This window comes from Schistocerca cancellata, chromosome 10 (genome assembly GCF_023864275.1).
Source record: "Schistocerca cancellata isolate TAMUIC-IGC-003103 chromosome 10, iqSchCanc2.1, whole genome shotgun sequence".
NCBI classification, from domain to species: domain Eukaryota; kingdom Metazoa; phylum Arthropoda; class Insecta; order Orthoptera; family Acrididae; genus Schistocerca; species Schistocerca cancellata.
In genome coordinates, this window is record NC_064635.1 from 31,152,304 (window position 1) to 31,172,705 (window position 20,402).

The 20,402-nt window shown below is 39.0% G+C and overlaps 1 protein-coding gene across 1 annotated transcript in view; it reads right to left on the reverse strand.

Moving 5' to 3' along the window:
* Positions 1–6,433, reverse strand: part of LOC126106318 (serine/threonine-protein kinase PAK mbt) — a 120,421-nt gene extending 113,988 nt beyond the window's left edge. Inside the window, exon 1 of the mRNA XM_049912553.1 lies at positions 5,774–6,433. Within this exon, the coding sequence (XP_049768510.1) occupies positions 5,774–5,992 (219 nt within the window). The 5' untranslated portion in view covers positions 5,993–6,433. The remainder of the gene's footprint in view (positions 1–5,773) is intronic.
* Between the last annotated feature and the right edge of the window lie 13,969 nt (positions 6,434–20,402).

The window sequence follows — 20,402 nt, forward strand, 5'->3', positions numbered from 1 at the left end:
AAAGAATTCAGAGGCGGGCTACTAGATTTGTTATCAGTAGGTCAAACAACAAAAAAATATTATGGGGATGCTTCCTGGAGGGAAGGTGACGTTCTTTTCGAGGGACACTATTTAGAGTACTGGCATTTGAATCTGACTGCAGAACGACTCTACTCCCATTAACTTCCATTTCACGTAAGGCCAATGAAAGTAAGATACAAGAAATGAGAGCTTGTATGGAGGTATATAAACAGTGATTTTTCCCATAGTCTATTTGAGAGTGGAACAGCGAGGGATTTGATAAGTAGTGGTACAGGATACCCTCCACCGCGTACTGTGTGGTGGCTTGCGGAGTATGTATGTATGTATGTTGTATGTATGTATGTAGATGTAGAAAGGAACCATCCCAGCACTGACATTACGTGATTTAAGGAAATTACACAAACCTTAAATATGGATGGCTGGGCGGGGATTTGAACTGCCATCCACCTTAATATGAGTCTAGTGTCTTACCAGTGTTCCAGTTCACTTTGTAGTTTTTACTACATCTGTTTAAGTGTTGTGGAGAAAGCGAGTATATTGAAGATTGCTTAAATGTCATTCTGCTTTTATCAGTGATGGTGCCACTGGCACCTTGTTTTTAAATGAGGTTGCCATGACAGACTGAACTGTAGTGTAGCCCAAATCATAGGTTAGCCTGTAAGCTACCAGCTTGGTTGTAATTTGTTGAAGCTAATGAAAGCCAACTTTTAAATGTACATAATGCATTCCATAGTTTTATTACCATATATTCCTGATGAAAATCATAACAGTAATTGTAGTCTGATGTTTTTAAGTTTTTAGTATGTTTGAAGGTGTTGCTAACAAGAACATCCCCATCCCAAACCCACAATTATCATTGAAGCCCTGGTAGTTTTTCAGTTTTTGTTTTACTGATGGGTTTGGATTGTTAATGGTGCCATCCTGTGATCATTTCTTGAGAATTTAATCTATGCCACATTAATGATGTCATCAGTCTGTCGGTGTAGTACCACACTGTTTCCTAAACTACAGAGTGCATGAATTTTTTATAATAACATACATTCTCACAGCTATGTAGTAAGTAATGTAATGGTATACAAAACAAATGATGCAATTATGGATCTTAGTGTTTTCCCAGTTTTGATGTTAGTTGAGCTGAGCATCAATGTTATTATAAGTGTTGTCTATTTGTACATGATGTGCAATTTCTTTTTTCTCCAAAAAATAGAAAGGATACTTGCATACAGATGAAAGTTCAATGTGATTTCTATACCTCGGACTAAGATAAGTTCAATCTGTCGCCCTCTCCTCTCTTGGCTTCACCAACAAACAACAGAACTGTATATATATGCACCAAACGGTGGCGTGAAAGCATCCATTAACTTTACAGAACCAGTCAAAGTCAATGACTTGTTTCAAACATTCCTCTTGATAAGTATACTTTGCATAGGCACAAATCACTTGTAGAGCTGTAGGTACAACAGTTATTTATTCTGGATAGAACAAAGACTTGTGTATCAAACCACCCCACTAGCCTCTAGTTTACTGTAAGGTATAATCACTAAAATATTACATATGATATTTGGCTTTTTAAGGTATTTAGTTGCAAAACTTTTTACTAATAGTACAGTTTCCCATAGAAGCTTACATAGTCATGTTGTGGCCTCATTTACACATTATGTGCAGATTTAAACAACTAATAAAAAATTACAAGAAGTTTACACTGTAATTTGCTTACACTTCACTTCAGACAGTTTCTGTTAACAAGCAGTGTAGAAAGCGTTTATTTAATATATGACTGTTGAACTCAAAATTTAATGCAGCACACAACACGCATATAGAATGACAGGAATAAAAGTAACAAGTCAGCAAACTGTTGACATGCCAAGTCCTTCATGCACACATATACAAGAATGAGAATGTTACTTTTGGATGAATCCTCCTCCACACCTATACACATACACTACCTGCTCGAAAATATCTGGACACACCTATGTACGTGGAACTGATCGCTACTAGTCACAAGATGACGACACTCCCGTGTACAAGGAGGCTTGTTAGTAAACAAGTGGTAACAGCAGAATGGGTCACTCAGGAGAACTTAGTCATTTCGGAAGTGAACTACTCATTGGATGTCACCTGAGTAACAAATACATCAGGGACATTTCCACCCTTCACCCATTCATCAGTTGGTGATGTGATTGAAGTGGAAAGTGGAGGAACAGCCACAGCTGAACCAAGACCAAGCAAACCTCACGTACTGATGAACGGGGACCACCAAGCATTGCAGATGATGGTTCTAAAAAAATACAATGAAATAATGGAAAAAAATCACTTGTGAGCTACAAAATGCTACCAGCCATCTGAAAAACACAGAGACTGTGTGTAAGGAGTTAAAAAGGAATGAGGTACAATGGCTGTGTAGCTCCTCATAAGCCACACATTTTTCTAAGCAATTACAAACAACTCTGTGGTTGGGGCATCCACAGCTGTGCTAACACATTTTGTGCTAATACATTTTGTAGCAAGAGCTGCACAAACAGTCATCTTAATAAAACTGGTTCAAAATGCAGCTGTTTGCAGAGTTCTTGCTTAAAAAAAAAAAAATCTGAGCAATGCTTTAAGTGGTGTAAAGAGTGATGCCACCAGACAGTGGATGCCTTGAAATAAGTGTTTTGGAATGGTAAATCATGCTATATGCTGTGGCAATTCAATGGAAGGGTTTGGGTTTGTTGAACGCATGAAGATCATTACCTTTGGTGCTATAGTATGGCGGCATATTTTGCAATTAGGGCGTGATTGCCTTATTTTGCTTAAGGAAATGCTAAATGTGGAACTGTATGAACAAATTTTACAATATGAGATTTTCACTTTGCAGCAGAGTGTGCGCTGATATGAAACTTCCTGGCACATTAAAACTGTGTGCTGGACCGAGACTCTAACTCGGGACCTTTGCCTTTTGCAGGCAAGTGCTCTACCAACTGAGCTACCCAAGCACGACTCACGCCCTGTCCTCACAGCTTTACTTCTGCCAGTACCTCATCACCTACCTTCCAAACTTTACAGAAGCTCTCCTGCGAACCTTGCAAGGTAGGAGACAAGGTACTGGCAGAAGTAAAGCTGTGAGGACGGGGTGTGAGTCGTGTTTGGGTAGCTCAGTTGGTAGAGCACTTGCCCACAAAAGGCAAAGGTCCCAAGTTCCGAGTCTCAGTCCGGCACACAGTTTTAATCTGCCAGGAAGTTTCACATTTTACAGTATTGTGTACTGCATACAGTGGAGGAACAGCTCAGAGACGATGATTGACGGCATCAGCATGACGATGCACCCTGTCATAAAACAGAATCTGTGCGGCTTTATGGGCAATAACATTCCAGAAACACACTGGTCTGCCCCGGGTCCTGATCTGAACCCAATAGAAAACTGAACTTTGAGACCAGTTGGAACGTCGATTTCACTCCAGACCCCAGCATCCAACATCACTACCTTCTCCAGTTTTGGCTCTTGAGGAAGAATGGATTGCCATTTCTCTGCGGACATTAGATACTTCACTGAAAATGTCCCCAGAAGAGTTGAATCTGTCATAAAGGTGAAGTGTGGACACACCCCATGTTAATGTCCACCAATAGTTGTCGAGATACTTTTGATCACATAGTGTACATATCCAAGTGTTAGATCTGGTTTCATTTCATTCTTACTAGAAATGGAGATTCATGGACAGATGTAGGAGTAACTTCAGGTGTGCACTAGGGAAGAGTTTTCGGACCCTTGCTGTTGACAATGGTATCACAGATAATGTTATTAATAACTCCATAACTTATGCAACTAATGAACTTATCTATAATGAAGTAGGCATACTGCCTATAAAAGTTGCACACACACATTCCGACACATTGTGGTACGGTTTCAAAGCTATGCAAAGACTGGCAACTCACTTTCAATATTCAGAACTGTAAAATATACACAAAAACATAAATAAACAAACAATTCTACAAATACACTATCTGTGAGTCACAGCTGGACTCGGTGAACTCATACAAATACACACAGGTACCATTTTGTTGGAACATGAAAAATGATCACATAAGCTCAGGTGTATGTTAAGCAGGTGGCAGTTCATTGGTATGATAATAGAAAATGTGCTTGCAATACACTATGGCAAACAAGAGTGTTTAAAAGTGTGGAACGAATATCAGATAGGACTACCAAGGGATACTGAATGTAGGACAATACAAAAAAAAAAGTGTAAACAAGTGATCACACATTTATCTGACCAAAAGGAGAGCATCACAGAAATGCTGATAAACGTGAACTGGCAGTCACTTAAAGATAGATTTCAACTATCCCGCAGAAGTCTACTTATGAAGTTTTGAGAACCAACATTAAGTGAATAATCTAAGAATATACTACAATCCCTTATGTAGAGGTAGAGATATTTAAGTAGATATTCTGAAGACAACATTAGACTAACTACAGAATTCATGAAGGAGTTAACCAGTCATTCTTTGTGTGTCCCATATATAAACGGTGAAGAGAAGAAACCTAATACATGGTACAATGGGAAATACTCTCCGTCATGCACTTCACAGTGGTTTGCAGTGTATGGATGTAGATGTAAATAAAATACATGACAGACAATCTGGAAGCAATCAACATAAACAATTAATTCTTTGGTATGTGCCTAAGGCCTAAAAATAGTACAAGTGACAAAATTGTTGAGAATGCTTGTTGGGCAACACAAGCTTGAACAACAAAGTATCAAAACTTTCAGAAAAATGTAAACAAGCCTGTTCTGCGCCGAAAATTATTTCAAAAGTATATGCCACAAAAGTTGCCATAATGGAACACAAATGGGCCCTACATTGTCTATTGACTGCTCATGTGGCTTATGACATGGTATTTGGAGTAAAAGCAATGGTTGTTGAAAATACTTTTTGTGTATGTGTGTGTGTGTGTGTGTGTGGGGGGGGGGGGGGGGTGAAAGGGGGGAGGAGGTCAGGAGGTCAACCAGAAACTGGTTTAATGAGATGCACCACGTGTGCTGCTTCTGTGTAGATCTCTTAATCCCAGAGTAGCATTTTCAGACAACACAGAAGAGTTATTTAAATGATGATTACACTCTTCCTACAAACACAATGAAACCTACAATTCTCAAATTTATGCATACTTATTGTAGCTTCCCTACTGATATGCAATTGCTTCTTCATAATCTTGGGTAGTACACACTACAATGTAAACAACTGTAGGGTTTCCAATTGCAACGAGTACAAGTAATCCACAGTCAAAGACACTGAACACAGAGATTTACATCATCAATATCTTACACAAACATCACGAAGTTGGAAAAGAACGAGAAATTTTGAGCTACAGATCACTCTATGGCTACAACCAAGGTTACAGCAGGAGGAAAGGTGGCGATACACCTACATCTACCATACTCTATTGTGGATATAAGTTTAATATAAGCAGCATGTATGCACTATTCATTTTCTGGTTTGTCTCTTAGAGGTAAACATGAAATACAGCAATTTGCTGAAGCAAAATTGGCAAAAATAAAGGGATGAAGTTTTACACATTCCAGACCTCTTATTTTCTGCAATAACATCATACTTTCTACTTTCCTTTGTCACTGCAACTCAGAAATCAAGACTAATATATCCACACAAAAACGATGATGTGCAAAACAGCCATTTCTAAGCACCACAGAAAACATTACAATTTTTAAAAATGCAAAGGCATCCACTTCATTTTTGCAAAACAATAGGTTTTACTTACTTTTAAGTCCAAAATCTCCGTTGGTGTTATTTCAGAAGGATCGACCAGAGGTAGTGGTCTGTTTGTACTCTTCAGGATTTGATTGTTTCCAACGATGCTCGCCCACTGTAGTGGAAGCCCCACATACCGCCCCTCCCTCTTATCGAATCCCGTGTGAACACGGTGTTCAAAGTTTGTGGGAGAGGAAATCTGCGGTTTCTTTTTCTTCTTAGCAAACATACTTCAATCACTACTCGGAAAAGCTTTCTCACAACGTACCACTGTTGATTCAAAAGAGTGTATCAGGAAATGCCTATTGCCTGTCGATGAATTTTTGGAATTTCACAGCACCATGTCACATTCATTTCAAAAGTTTATGCGAACAACTATTATAACCCCCGTTGATTGAAACGGGGGTGGTAACTTGGTGCACTGGGCGTCAAAGGGCATTCACTCTAGCTCTCACATCGCTGTTAAGACCGACACTTTGCTTGGAAATGACAGTTTACTACTTCGCCACCACATACAAGTCTAATTTAATAACCACTCGCCTTTATGGAGCTCACTATTCAACAATAACTTGCCTTGTCTGGACACATCCAAATTTGCAAGTTTATGTTAGTACTTCACAAACGAGACAGTATACATTCACACCATACAACATTCAAACACCATGTTGAGTATTTAACACGCGCAGAGCCTCTGGCGGCCAGTTAGGTCGTCGATGGAATGCAGGTGACGTCACAAATAGGCGTAGTCGCGCAGGCCGGGGGATTAAAAACGGAACGCGTGATCTTCATAAACTTGTGCCACAGAACAATGTTGATTTTAGTCCTGAAATATTATTTTACTGAAAACAACAACTCCCCTAATCATTACGTTACATTATTTATATCACTTTTTTTTAATTTCATGGGTAATATAGTGTTTCGGTAAACTGGAGGAAAGTCTGTGTATCAGCTTGTAGTGCTAGTGATTGCCCTCTTCAATATTGCGCATCTCGTTATTTCGGCTGAAACTCGGTCACTAGCTGCGATAGTTACAGGAAGAGTAAATCTGCATAGCATCCTCAACTGGTATTCGTTTTTGCTAATAAAAAGAGATCTAATAACAGAGTTCCTAATAACAGATTTCTCCCTATAACTTCTCAGCAGTTCCGAAACGCATTTTCGTGTGATAAGTGAATACAGATAAGCATATGTAATTCCCTAGTTACTAATTCCCTACACCGAGTCGTTAAGCTCTCTGTGTGAAAGTACGAGAGCGGTGAATCTCTTTAATTCGATAGAAAGCAGATTTCCCAAGGCCTCGCGTTCACATATCCTCTCTTGTACAATCGGGAACTTCTAAATAAAGTGCGCTTGAGTCTAAAATTTATCGACCCGTGAGCGCACTGTTACAGTTTTCCATAGATGTTGGAGTGCACTGCTTTTATTTCTATTACGTCTATTGTACTCAAAGAGTCAGAAACTGTAATAAGCCAGCTACCGTTCACAGGGAAATTAGCAGAAAATTCAGAACATCGACAAGTGTCTACTTATTTGTACGATACACAAGAAGGAAACTCTTCTAAGAGGTGGGACTGGTAGAGCCATTTCTTGTAAATGAACGGGAAATAATAGATAAACTCAATCTTCAAAATCGACATCGTTCCATTGTAGCAGCTGAAACATGCAATAAGTCCCAAAGATTTAACCATTTTTATTATGCATGAGAAACCTGTGTTATAAATCATAACCAAATCCTCCCTCGCCGCCACAGGTGCTGCGTAAGGCAGTACGAGTTACAAAGGCAAAAGCAATCAATCTCACAACCAACATTATGAAATGGTGCACCTCTTACGAAAACAAACAAATACAGAGTGATAATTATACTGAAGTGGAATATATGGGTTCTGTGAAATGTTGCTGGGAGATGTATTGTTATCAAAACAGCAATCGTTGGAAGGACAAATTCGGGAGCGCTGTTGATGAAACGGATAACTGTTCTCAGAGAAAAATATGGAGTCCCATAAGGATTTATGCTGGGACCTTTCTTATTTTTTGTCTGTGCCAATTCATTACATAATAAAACTGTGATGTGCACTGATGACACAACTTTCATCACATCACATAATGATGTGAATGCAATATTGAACAAGTTAACAACTCCACAAAGAAAAAAGGCAGCCTAGTTTTTCAATGGAAATATGTTGACATTAAGCAACAAGAAAGCTAGACACATCCTCTTGCCCCTTAGAAATATTAATAACGGACAAAATGAACTCAAATATTCTGTAACATTATTGGGTACATACCTGGCTAGTAAATTATGCTGGAATACCCACAAAGAAGATCTCTGCAGTTAAGTTTGCAAGAGTTTTATATCTCCTAAGCAAATAGAAATAATGCGTGAGCAAACAGCAAATGTTTATGCATACTATACCTTTTTCCACTCCCACATACATACATTATGGTAATTTGGTGAGACTCTGCTGAGACAAAAGAAGTTTTCCTCTGGCAAAAGAAAGCCATTAGGTGCAATTTTAGTTTCAGTAATTAACTTTTTGCAGGTAATACTTTATTGAGTGTAAAATGTGTACAGTTCCCAGTGTCTACATACTCACTAAAATACTTACTAAACAGAATGTTCATATGTATGGAAGTAGATCAGATGTGCACTCATCTGAAACCAGAAATAGAAACAAGGACTGAATGGACATTCCTTGGACTCAATTAACTAAAGTCAAAAATAATTTTCTACAGGCTGGTAAAATATTTTTCAAGAGTATACCACACGACACAAGGGCACTGCACAAAAGTAAATTTAAAGTAGTGGTGGAGCTGTGGTTGAAACATAATTTATGTATATTAACGAAAAACTCTGTATTTTTGTTTTAAATGTGATTGTGAACAAACAAAATTGTAACTTATAGCATACAACCTAATTTGCAGTCTAACTAATGTGTGTAACAAAAGTAATTATGTGATGAGCACAAGACAATCAGTCTGTGTAATAATATTTATACAGGGTGAACCTTAATAAAACTGACAAACTGCAGGCATGAATTCCTTACTGGAAATGGAGGAAAAAAGGTCCTATGAATATGTGTCTAGACATGCATCATTGCCATTACTGAATGACAGTTCCTCTGATGGTGTGCCACGGGTTCCTCGTGTGCTGCACACTGTAAGATTGGTGCAGCATATTGTAACCAGCAGAACTGTGTGGTATTCATGTCAGTAATGAGCCGAGATGGGGTCTGTGTGTGGTTAAGCAGATGGAAACAGTAGAAAGACAGCAAGGCTATAACAAAACAAGTATCCTCACAGACACCAACCACATCACATAACATTTCGAGCCCTTTTAAGATGTTTTTTTATGATCACACACCCTCTCAGACAGACGAACATACAGGGAGGTGGCAGAATGCGCTTACACCAGATTTGGGGGACTGGGTTTTATGGGATATTGAGATGAACCCCAATAGAAGCTCCAAATCTGGTGTACTCAAAGGGAAAAGATTCATCAAAAACCCAACAATGTTCCAAATTTTGTTTATGAGCTTACTGGCAACTCGACACCTTAGCTATATCATAAGTTGTTACCTTTAGTACTTGCATTATTTACATTTCACCAAGAATTCCATTGCAATAAGAACTAAATAAATTCTGTTATAACACCTAAGTTCACCAACATAAGAGCTGTTCTTTAATTTCCATCCTACTTTTGGTTTAAAATTTCCCATCAGTACAATTATGAGATTTGCTGCCACTTATCAGTTCTTGTGACGCCACCTCGACTTTAGAACGTGACCTGGTTGATGCATAGACATGACTAATTTCCATGAAATATCTTTTATTTATTTTTAAAAACAAGTCTTTCTCTCGTGCCTGAGAAGCTATGCCTACATCTGCTCTCTGTAAATCACTGCAAAGTGCAAAGCAAAGAGTATTTCCCATTGTACCATATATTAGGGTTTCTTTATTTCCTACTATCTGAATACCCAGTGTTGCCTGGGTATGTATTTATTCCAGTCTTCTATCAATCCATTTTCTCTTTCTCCCACTCTCTGTCCATCTCATTCTTCACCCCATCTCTGTCAATCTCCTCTGCTGTCTCCTGTTCATCATCTCCTCTACCCTCTCTCTGTCCATTTCCTTCTCCCCTTATTTTATTTTATTTATTTTTATTGCAATATGTATTCCATAGATCCAGATCTGCATGTCAATGCATGGATGTGGAATGAGTCAAAAACATTTAGTTCATTATTATATTAGTTTCCATAAGGACAATAAACAAAGATTAATAAGACAAGTTGGAAACACAATCGGTAGGATAAAATTACAGTTACAAGCAGAGGTCCAGAAACAACATTCTGATTTTGTCCAAACAATTTTTTACGGATCACCAATTAATCTGATTAACACAGCAAGATATATTGAGGCAGGAATATACAATAATATTTGGGAAATAAAATTTGCTATCTCTGTGATAGAATTCTTCTAGAGCTTAGAAACTTTTTTTCAAGCAAGAACTCCTTTAGCTTATTTTTAAACAGTACTTTTTTATCTCATAGACTCTTTATATTACTCGGAAGTGCATTGAAGATTTTTGTGCTTGTGTATTTCACACCTTTTTGCACCAGGGACAGATTTTTCAGGTCACAGTGTATGTCACATTTCCTCCTTGTGTTATCTGCTGCTGGTACATTTCATTTGTTTCATATTGAGAAGGATTGTGAAGCATGGATGTCATGATTGAAAAGATATATTGTGAAGTAGTGGTTAGGATCCCTATTTGTTTAAAAAGTTTGCGACATGAGATTCCTGTAGGCACTTCATACAAAATTCGGACAACCTTTTTCTGACTTGTAAAAATCTTTTCCGATAGTGGTGAGTTGCCCCAGAAGATTATTCCACAACCCATAAGTGAATGAAACTAGCAAAAGTAAGCAGATTTTGAGACACTGATGTCTCTGTTTTTGGTGATTATCCGAATGGCAAATGTTGCTGAGCTAAGCCTTTTCAGGGTTTGGTTGATGTGCTGTTCCCAGTTAAGCCTGCTATCTATAAATATGCCCAAGAATTTCAAACAGTCTGCTCTCTCTGTCTGCTGGCTCTCAAGTATAATGTTTATTTCCTGTGGATGTTTGTGACCAGAATGGAAATGAATATAATTAGTTTTGCTGAGGTTTGTTGATAGAGAATTTACTGTGCACCAGTTCAGAACATCTTCAAGTAAATGGTTGGCATTTAATTCTAGATCAGATGGTATCTTACTGTCTATCACAATACTTGTGTCATCAGCAAACATTGTAAAATTACTTGCTTTGTTTGAGGACAATGGTAGGTCATTGATATGTATATGAGGAACAGCAGGAGACCAAGGACAGAACTTTGTGGAACTCCATATTTTACTGTTCCCCAGTCCAACTCTACCCCTCCTATGTGACTATTGTTACCATCTAGCACTGTTTACTGTTGTCTGCCCTGTAGGTAGGATTTGAGCCAGTTGCCCATTTGTCCTCAGAGTCCATTGTGTCAGAGTCCATTGTGGCATGCTTTCTCTATAAGTATTCGATGACTAACACAGTCAAAGGCTTTAGACAGATCTCAAAATATGACCACAGGCAATGTCTTTTTGTTGAGGCATTCCAAAACATTACTGATAAACGGAAATATTGCTTCAGTTGTGAAGATACCTTCTCCGAATCCAAACTGTTTTTTATTAATTATTGTATGTTTTTCTAGGTGACTGACTACTCTGTCATATATTAGCTTTTCGAGAACTTTTAGAAAATGTAGTCAAAAGAGAGATAGGCCAGTAGTTTGTAACATCTGAAACATTGCCGCTTTTGTAGGGGGGCTTTACAATAGCATATTTCATCCTTTCAGGGAAGATTCCTTGTGTGAGAGAGGCATTGAATATATGAGCTAGGACTTCACTGAACTCATTGCAGCAGGCTTTTAGAAATTTGCTAGAGATGTTGTCAATACCAGTTGAATTTTTTGCTTTTAAGGAAATAATGGTTTTTCTCATTTCCTGTACTGTTATAGGGGCTATAACTGTCTGCTCTGTGGAGTGTGAGAAATGACCTTTCAGTATTTTTAATGCTTCTTCTAAGGAGCAACTGTGTCCTTCTTTCTCAGCAACACCTATAAAATGCTCACTGAAAATTTTTTCCACAGTATTTTGATTTGGTACCTATCTATCTTTATTATTGTGAACAATGTTTTGGGATCTACTGGGGCAATTTGCACCAGTCTCACTCTTGATTAATTCCCATACGGTTTTGATTTTGTTACTTGATTCATTAATTTTGGAGCACAGATACAAACTTTTTGACTTCTGAATAATTTTGCTTAGTACTTTGCAGTATTTTTTATGGTGATTTAGCTGGGTGTGGTTGTCTGAATTTTTTGTGGCAGTGTACAGTTCTCATTTCCTTTTGCATGAAATCTTAATACCAGTGGTTATCCAGGGCTTTTTAGTTGTTTCGTTATTTGGATCTTGTATTTCCTTTTGGAGAAGGTGCTTTCAAATCTCAGTGCCACTTCATTACTGAAAAAATTGTACTTGGAATTGACATTTTCTAAATCATACATAGGTGCCCAGTCTGTGACTTGGAGATATGATTTAAAAATCTGGATAGTTTCTTCTTTAACTGTCCTAACTGTTTTTCAACTGGGGCCACTATCATTCATACAGATACTTGGGCTGTTTATAGTGAGTCTTTCTCAAATGGCTCTGAGCACTATGCGACTTAACTTCTGACGTCATCAGTCACCTAGAACTTAGAACTAATTAAACTTAACTAACCTAAGGACATCACACACATCCATGCCCGAGGCAGGATTTGAACCTGCGACTGTAGCGGTCGCTTGACTCCAGACTGTAGCGCCTAGAACTGCACGGCCAATCCAGCCGGCAAGTCTTTCTCCATCATGGTCAGATAGACCATTCATGAGTTGCCTTGTAGTCATATCACCTATTTTGGTCTGCTCTATAAATATATTATCGATCAGTGTGTTTGTACATGAAGTTATTCTATTAGGGAAACTAACCACAGAAACCAGATTATACGTGGACATCAGATTTTCTACATCTGATCTGCCTCTAGAATTTGTTATGATAGTGCTTGGGGACTTCATTGTTAACTTTCTATCTGTTTTGTGTTTGAATATGTATATTGGGAGAGCATCTAGCTTATTCAAAAAGAGACTTAAGTTCCCTGAAGGTGCTCTGTATACAGTGACTATTGATATATGGGAATTATTCAAGGACAGTTCTGTGGCACACACTTCTAAATGTTGTTCTAAACAATAATTCTGTTCACTAATTACTCTACATGTGATATCGTTTTTAACATAAATGGCAACACCTCATTTTTCTTTACATTTTCTATAAAATGACGTTGCTAAGTAATAATCATTTATTATAAGTTTTTCTATGCCAGAATTAATATGGTGCTCACTAAAACAAAACATGGGCATACCTAGTGGCTCATGTATATTGATTACAAGCTCACTGATCTTACTACTTAGGCCACTGATGTTCTGGTGATAAATTGCAAGTTTTTGTTTAGCAGAAACAATTACATTCTTTTCTCTAAAAAAGAAGTTTTGATTGAAGGTTTGGGCAATGTATTTTTTACTACCCATCTCTCCAAATTAGTCTGTTTCCACACACTTGCCGATTTGGAAGACACACTTCTTTCTTGTTTTTTCACCATCCGGTTGTCCAATGTAGTCTGCCTATATCCATTCCTGCAATTATTTTGTGTTGTGGTACACTTTTCAATCAAATCTGATTATTTTGTGTGTCCATCTCCTCCTCTGTCCATGTTATCATGCTTACTTTCAGGTCTTAACCTATATATGTAACAAATTTGGTTGAAATTGTTCCAGGGATAGTTGAAACTCTTCCCGTAGCTTTGTGTGCATGTGCACATGTCAAACATACTTCACACATATTTAACACATTTCACACATATTTGTGCACTTATTTCACTGTATCTCTAGTGAATTTCACCCTGAAATTTCATTTTCATGCAGCTTAATGTTTATTATGTTGTATCTCCTGAACTATGTGTTCCACAATTATACAATTTTGCTGGTACATTCAGTGGTGCAGTTGAATGCTGTCTGCAAGATGTATCACTCATACCATTAGTAGTAAAGAAGTAATAAATTAAATGTTATGTTTCTTGCAGTGGTTTTACTGCATGAACAGCAAAGCTGTAGTAAGCAATAAACATTTTTCCTTTCATCATTTTGAGGACGTTACCAGCAAAAGAACATTTTGTAAAGGTCTGAAATTATGTGTAAAGTTTGTTCTAAGTCACTAAGTGCTCTCATTGTCAAATACTGGATGACTAAAGCATGGCTTTTTGTGCATCACGGGCTACGCTACTTTTTTACCCGACCACATACTTTTAATGGGTAGGTGGTTCTTACCCTCACAGTGTTACATGTACCAAGTTTGACTGAAATCAGTCCAGTGATTTAGGAGGAGACATAGAACATACATACATACATACATACATATATAAATATTTATGTACATCCATTTTTGTAATATGTATGGATTTTTGTAAGGAGTGTGTGAAGTATGACTGCTTAAAGGCCTGTGTAAATGCTGTAATTAGTGAAACTTTGTCTTCCCCATCCCTACTTACTTAATACTGGTCCTGGAGCTTTGTATGAAGGTATTCATAGGCTAGTTGACATCTGTCTTCAAGTGTCTGCCTGTTCATGTTTCCAGTACTTCTTCGTTGCTCTCCCATGACTCAAACAACCCTATGACCATCCTTCTTTGTATACATTCAATATTTCCTGTTACTCCTGCCTTATATGGCTCCCACTAATTTGATAAGTAATATTCTATGATGGGTCACACAAATATTTGCAACCAATTGTAACAGTCCAGGCTTATGGTTATCACCCCTGCATTATGTATTACTAGATCAATACTCATATCTCCAGCTATAATTAAATTCAATTACTTTTTGATAATAGGAAAAAGGTTTTAGGAAAATAATAGCAATACTAAACAATAGTAGCTACAATACCCTTTGTACCATAAACAATCAAAATCAGATTCAGGAAATTAATATAGGGAAAATGTTTAGATAAAAGAATAATATATTTCGTTCTTATCATCTGTAAATGGTAGGAATTAAATCTTGAGCCTAATTAACAAAATATAGATAACTGATTGTTTAGCATTGTTAGAATGCTTATTTCTACAATTTCAATTTTAATGTGATTTTTATGTGTTTAGAAAATGTTTTAAACTTGTTCTAGCAAAGTAAAGAATATTATAATGTGTTTGATAATGTTATTAAACTATTTCATATTATAAATTATGTTTTGCATTATTATAACCAGTAGTACATTGTAGGAAGAGTATAAATACTCAGCCTCGAGTATTGTTAGGGCAGATGAGTGTTGGACCCACTAGAGGACAGATCTGTGCGTACAGTTGAGATAAGTTCTTGGTGCATGATTCAGGTTTGGATTTACAATAGAGTAACTCATGTATTGGCCATTGTCTAAAACAGAATGTTAGAACAGTGCAGTGATAGATTATTTCTGAGTGTTAAACAGTTTGATTTAATATCACAAAAGCCAGAATGATATGTTACTTTATGTTCGTACTTTGTTGAGTATTAGTGTTGAACAATGCAATGGACCTCACACATGCATTTCTATCAGATTACTGCATCTGGACTATTTAATATCGCCAGTGTAGTATGTGCTACCATTGGTTAGTTGTAGTAGTAACAACAGGGCTTATTACACTGAAAATTGATCATGAGCTCATAAGATACAGATTTTGAAGTGAATAAATCTAAGTACTTACTTTGCTTCAGTTGTGGCCTACATCATTGTAGTGAAATCCATTATGGTATCCTGTATTTATTGAACAAGCAGGTTTAGCTCATGTATGCAGTCGTTGAGGGACACCGAAGGCAAGATATTCACAGGTATTTAAACCATTTTCAACTATTCACTAACCGGTGGGACATTACACAATCTCCTCAATATGTGTAATGATGTTTACAGTTTTCTGGTTAATAATAAAGCCTATATCTGAATTTCTTCATTGCTCTGTCCGTCTGCAATTAAAAAATAAATAAATAAATAAAAACTTGATTTTAAAAGTATTTGTTCTTCTGTTTTCCTTTTTTGGCGTATCTGGCACAGTATAGCTATAGCACCTCATTTTATTTCACTAAATGTCTCTTTTTGCTCCAATAACAAGTCTTTAGATCCTAGAGCTCTGCAGTTCATTGCACCTAAATAAAAAGACAAGGAAGCAGTTGGGCCCATGTTGTTGTCTCTGCTTAGGCAAACTTTACGTAGCGAGATGTGAGCACGCAATTAGAAGGGTGTCCCCCCATTGACCTACAGCCCGCTCTCTCTCTCTCTCTCTCTCTCTCTCTCTCTCTCTCGTGTGCTCGTTATGCACGTCAACGTCAACTCCCTGAGAGTGATGATGAGTGGTTTATGAGACATTTTGATTTTATTAGCTCAATTACTAGTCAGGCCTCTTGAAATTCCAGCATGGCAGTTGGCTAAATTGCTGGGCAAGGACTGGAATTAAGTCCACACCAAATGCCACAGAGTTTTACTTAGTGTGGATCTCAGTAACTTTGCAGCATGCAGTTGGTTTATGAAATCTACTTTATGCCAAACTGTGCCACCAAGTTGATGATCAGACGAGAAGTAACATGCTTCTGGCATCACAAGAAATGGTCATGAGAAGGATAGTGACATCTCGCAATCCTCGATACAGATGCTTGTCCTGTCATGGGTTGTGTCAATTTTCTTTACGTATCAAGGTCTCAATGATACACTCTAAGACAAAAAATGAAAATTACAAAACACAAAGGATTTATCTGGATGTGATGTACATGTACAGACAAACAAATGATTACAATTTCAGAAAAATTGGACGATTTATTCCTGAGAAAGAGCTTCACATATTGAGCAAGGTAATAACACATTGGTCCACTTCTGGCCCTTATACAAGTACTTATTCAGTTTGGCATTGACTGACAAATCCCTCCTGAGGGATATTGTGCCAAATTCTGTCCAATTGGTGTGTTAAATCATCAAAATCCTGAACCAGTTGGAGAGCCCTGCCCATAACGTTCCAAATGTTTTCAATTTGGGAGATATGTGGTGACCATGCTGGCCAAAAAATGGTTTGACAAGCACATAAACAAGCCACAGACATTCTCACAGTGTGCAGGCATGCATTATCTTGCTGAAATGTAAGCCCAGGATGGCTTGCCATGAGGGGCAACAAAATGGGCTATAGAATATTGTCAACATATGCTACGCTGTAAGGGTGCTGTGGATGACAACCGGACAACCGAACAGGTCCTGCTTCGAAATGAATTGACATGACGGACCATCACTCCTAGCTGTTGAGCTGTATGGCAGGCAACAGTCAGTTGGTATCCCAGTGCTGTCTTGGGCCTCTTAAGACATGTCTTCTCTGGTCATTGGGGCTCAGTTCGAAGCAGGATTCATAACCAAAAACTATTCTGTCCCAGTCAGTGAGATTCCAGGGTGAAGACACGTCTGGAGATGAAACAGGCAGTGGTGGGATTCTAACCTTACTGCTGCCTTCCATACGTCCCAATGACCAGTAGTGACGGTCTAGGGTGTCACTTCATGTCATAGCAGGAGCCCTTTAATTGTCATCTGCAGCATCCTTACAGCACGGCAGTGCATCAAGGATATTCTATGCCCATTGTGTTGCCCTTTATGGCAAACCATCCAGAGTTTATACTTCAGCAAGATAAAGCCTGCCCACACACAGTGGGAGCTTCTACTGTCCGTCTTCAGGCCTGCCAAACCCTACCTTGGACAGAAAGGTCAGCAGAGCACCAACTGGACAGAATGTGGCACGATATGCCTCAGGAGGGCATCCGGCAACTCCACCAATTAATTCCAAGCAAAATAACTGCTTGTTAAGGGCTAGAGTTGGATCAACACATTATTGACCTGCTCGATTTGTAGAGCTCTTTTTCTTGAATAAATCATCCAGTTTTTCAGAAATTTTAATTATTTACTTGCCTGTACATGTACATCACATCTACCGATTTCTCCCCTATTCGTATAATTCCTTTGTGGTGTATCATGTTTTCTGTGCTGTAACAGTACTCAGTGTAAAGATACACAGTGGTGTTTGGCCATTCTGTGTAATGCCTGTGTAAACTATAATTACTGTGCCATACTAGTGCCATTCATGAACATTCTGTGGTGTGTAACATGTTACCCTCTCTTTCCATACTAACTGGTGCCCAGAATCACTTGCCACAGTGAAGCAGGATTTGTCAGAGAACATCACAGTGGACCACGGTTGGTGACCCCAAGCAACACGTTCTATACACCAACATTCTATTTCTTGATGTTGGCATGTTTGAAATGGGATACATTTAACAGGTGTAATTGTTGTAAAATGGTTCTAGTGGAGACAAGTGTACCAGTAGCGGTTGCATGGTCTGCAGCAATTCATCTTGGAGAAAGATTTCTGTTCCTTTCCTTCTCAACAGCAGGACTACATATCTATCCTCTTATTGTGTGGTGGTCTGTCTGCGACCACCATCGTGCTTCCGTATAGCATTTCCACCTTCAGCATCCAATTTTATTCGTGGAATGACACTTTTGGACACACACATTACTGTGGATACTGTGTGACTCTTTGGCCTGCTTTGAGCCTCCATAATTGTAAGCACTCCAATGTTGTCTTGCAGACATGTTGCCATTACTCAAAGAATGCCCCACTAATTGGTTCCACAAAATACCTTCATCAAAAAACATACTGCACGAACTGTCGAATACAGAGTGTTTGTGCGCAGGTTTTGTTGCAGTTAGTGTGTCCTGCCCTCTTCATTTGCTTTTACTATCATCAGTTGGGTGTTCTGTAGCAATTGTCAGTTGCTCTGTAACAACTGGCTATTATCAAGTTTCAGTTGCCCCTTAATAATTGTCAAGTAGTGTATGTGGCTTTTGTAGAATGGTTGATGTCATCCAATATCTTCTTCCTCTCCTTAATAACTTCCTCTTATCAGAGTATTGTGAGCGTGTGGAAGTTTTTACTGATGGTTCAAATGGCTCTGAGCACTATGGGACTTAACTGCTGAGGTCATAAGTCCCCTAGACTTATAACTTCTTAAACCTAACTAACCTAAGGACGACACACACATCCGTGCCCGAGGCAGGATTCGAACCTGCGACCGTAGCGGTCGAGCGGTTCCAGACTGTAGCGCCTAGAACCGCTCGGCCATCCCAGCCAGCTTTTACTGATGGATCTAGGCACGGGAACAATGTCAGGTGCTCTGTTATCTTACCTCATTGTATCGTTGAAACTCGTGTACCGAGCTAGTTCTCAATGTAGTATGTAGAGCTTTGGACAGTCAAGAAGGCACTGGAGCATACAAGATTCATTGGTGGAGGGAAGTTTTTTGTTTGCTCGGTCTCTCTTAGTACTCTACAGGCTGTTCAGCATATGTACCCAGCAGAGAGGGTAGTTAGATGGTCCAGGACACTATCCACTTCTTGCACAGACAGAGGGAAGAGGTGGCCTTCTGCTGGGTACACGGAAACTTTGGAATCGACAGGAATGAGGAAGTTGCCTGCCAGGAAAACACCACATTCCACCATAATGTCCATACAGGCTATCATATCGTGGGCAACAGCTTGACGGTGTGGTGGGCAAGGAAGTTGTTCGACATGGCCCGCAACAAGCAGTGGCCGACGAAAAAAAAAATTCAGCACAAAGAAGGAGTTGTGTAACATAAACAAAAGTTGGTAGGCATGTTTCTACATCTGACAGATAATGTCTATTCACATTTCATGCCAGTTGCACAAAGGTGGCACTAGCAGCACTACTATTGGGATGCAAATCAGGTTTGCTTTAACTACACGCTGCAACGGTCATGAGCATTAGTTGGTCAGGATTGCACCTGATCAGTTGACGTGAGTCAAGAATACCTTTAAGGTGACAAAGATGCCGTTGTCAGCACCTCACTGAGTTCGAACGAAGTTGTGTAACAGGGCTACAGGAAGCTGGATGTTCCTCGTGTGATACTGCAGAAAGAGTTAGCAGGAATGTAGTCACTGCACACGATTGCTGGCAGTGACGGTCACGAGAATGTACAGTTGCGAGAAGACCGGGCTCCAGATGGTCACCTGGCGCTGCCAAGATGAAGACCATAGTGTTTGGCGTACGGTTCTAACCACCTGCAGCAGCAATTTGCGCACCAGTTGGCACCTCAGTGACACACAGAACTGTTACAAATCCGTTACCTCGAGGAGGACAGCTTCGAGCTAGTTGCCCTGTAGTGCACATTCCATTAATCCTAACCACCATCATTTGCAGCTTCAGTGGAGTCAAGCAAGAGCTCATTGTAGGATAGAGTGGAGGCCTGCTGAATTTTCCGAAGAAAGTTGGTCCTGTCTCGGTGCCAGTGATGGCCGTGCGTTGGATAGGAGGTGGTCATCTGAGGGCCTGCAACCGACCTGTTTGTGTGCTAGATACCCTGAACCTACAATTGGAGTTATGACCGCAGGAGCACTCTCGTGGTTATCCCGTGTACCCTGACTGCAAATTTGGCCATCAGTCTGGTGATTCAACCTGTTGTGTTGCC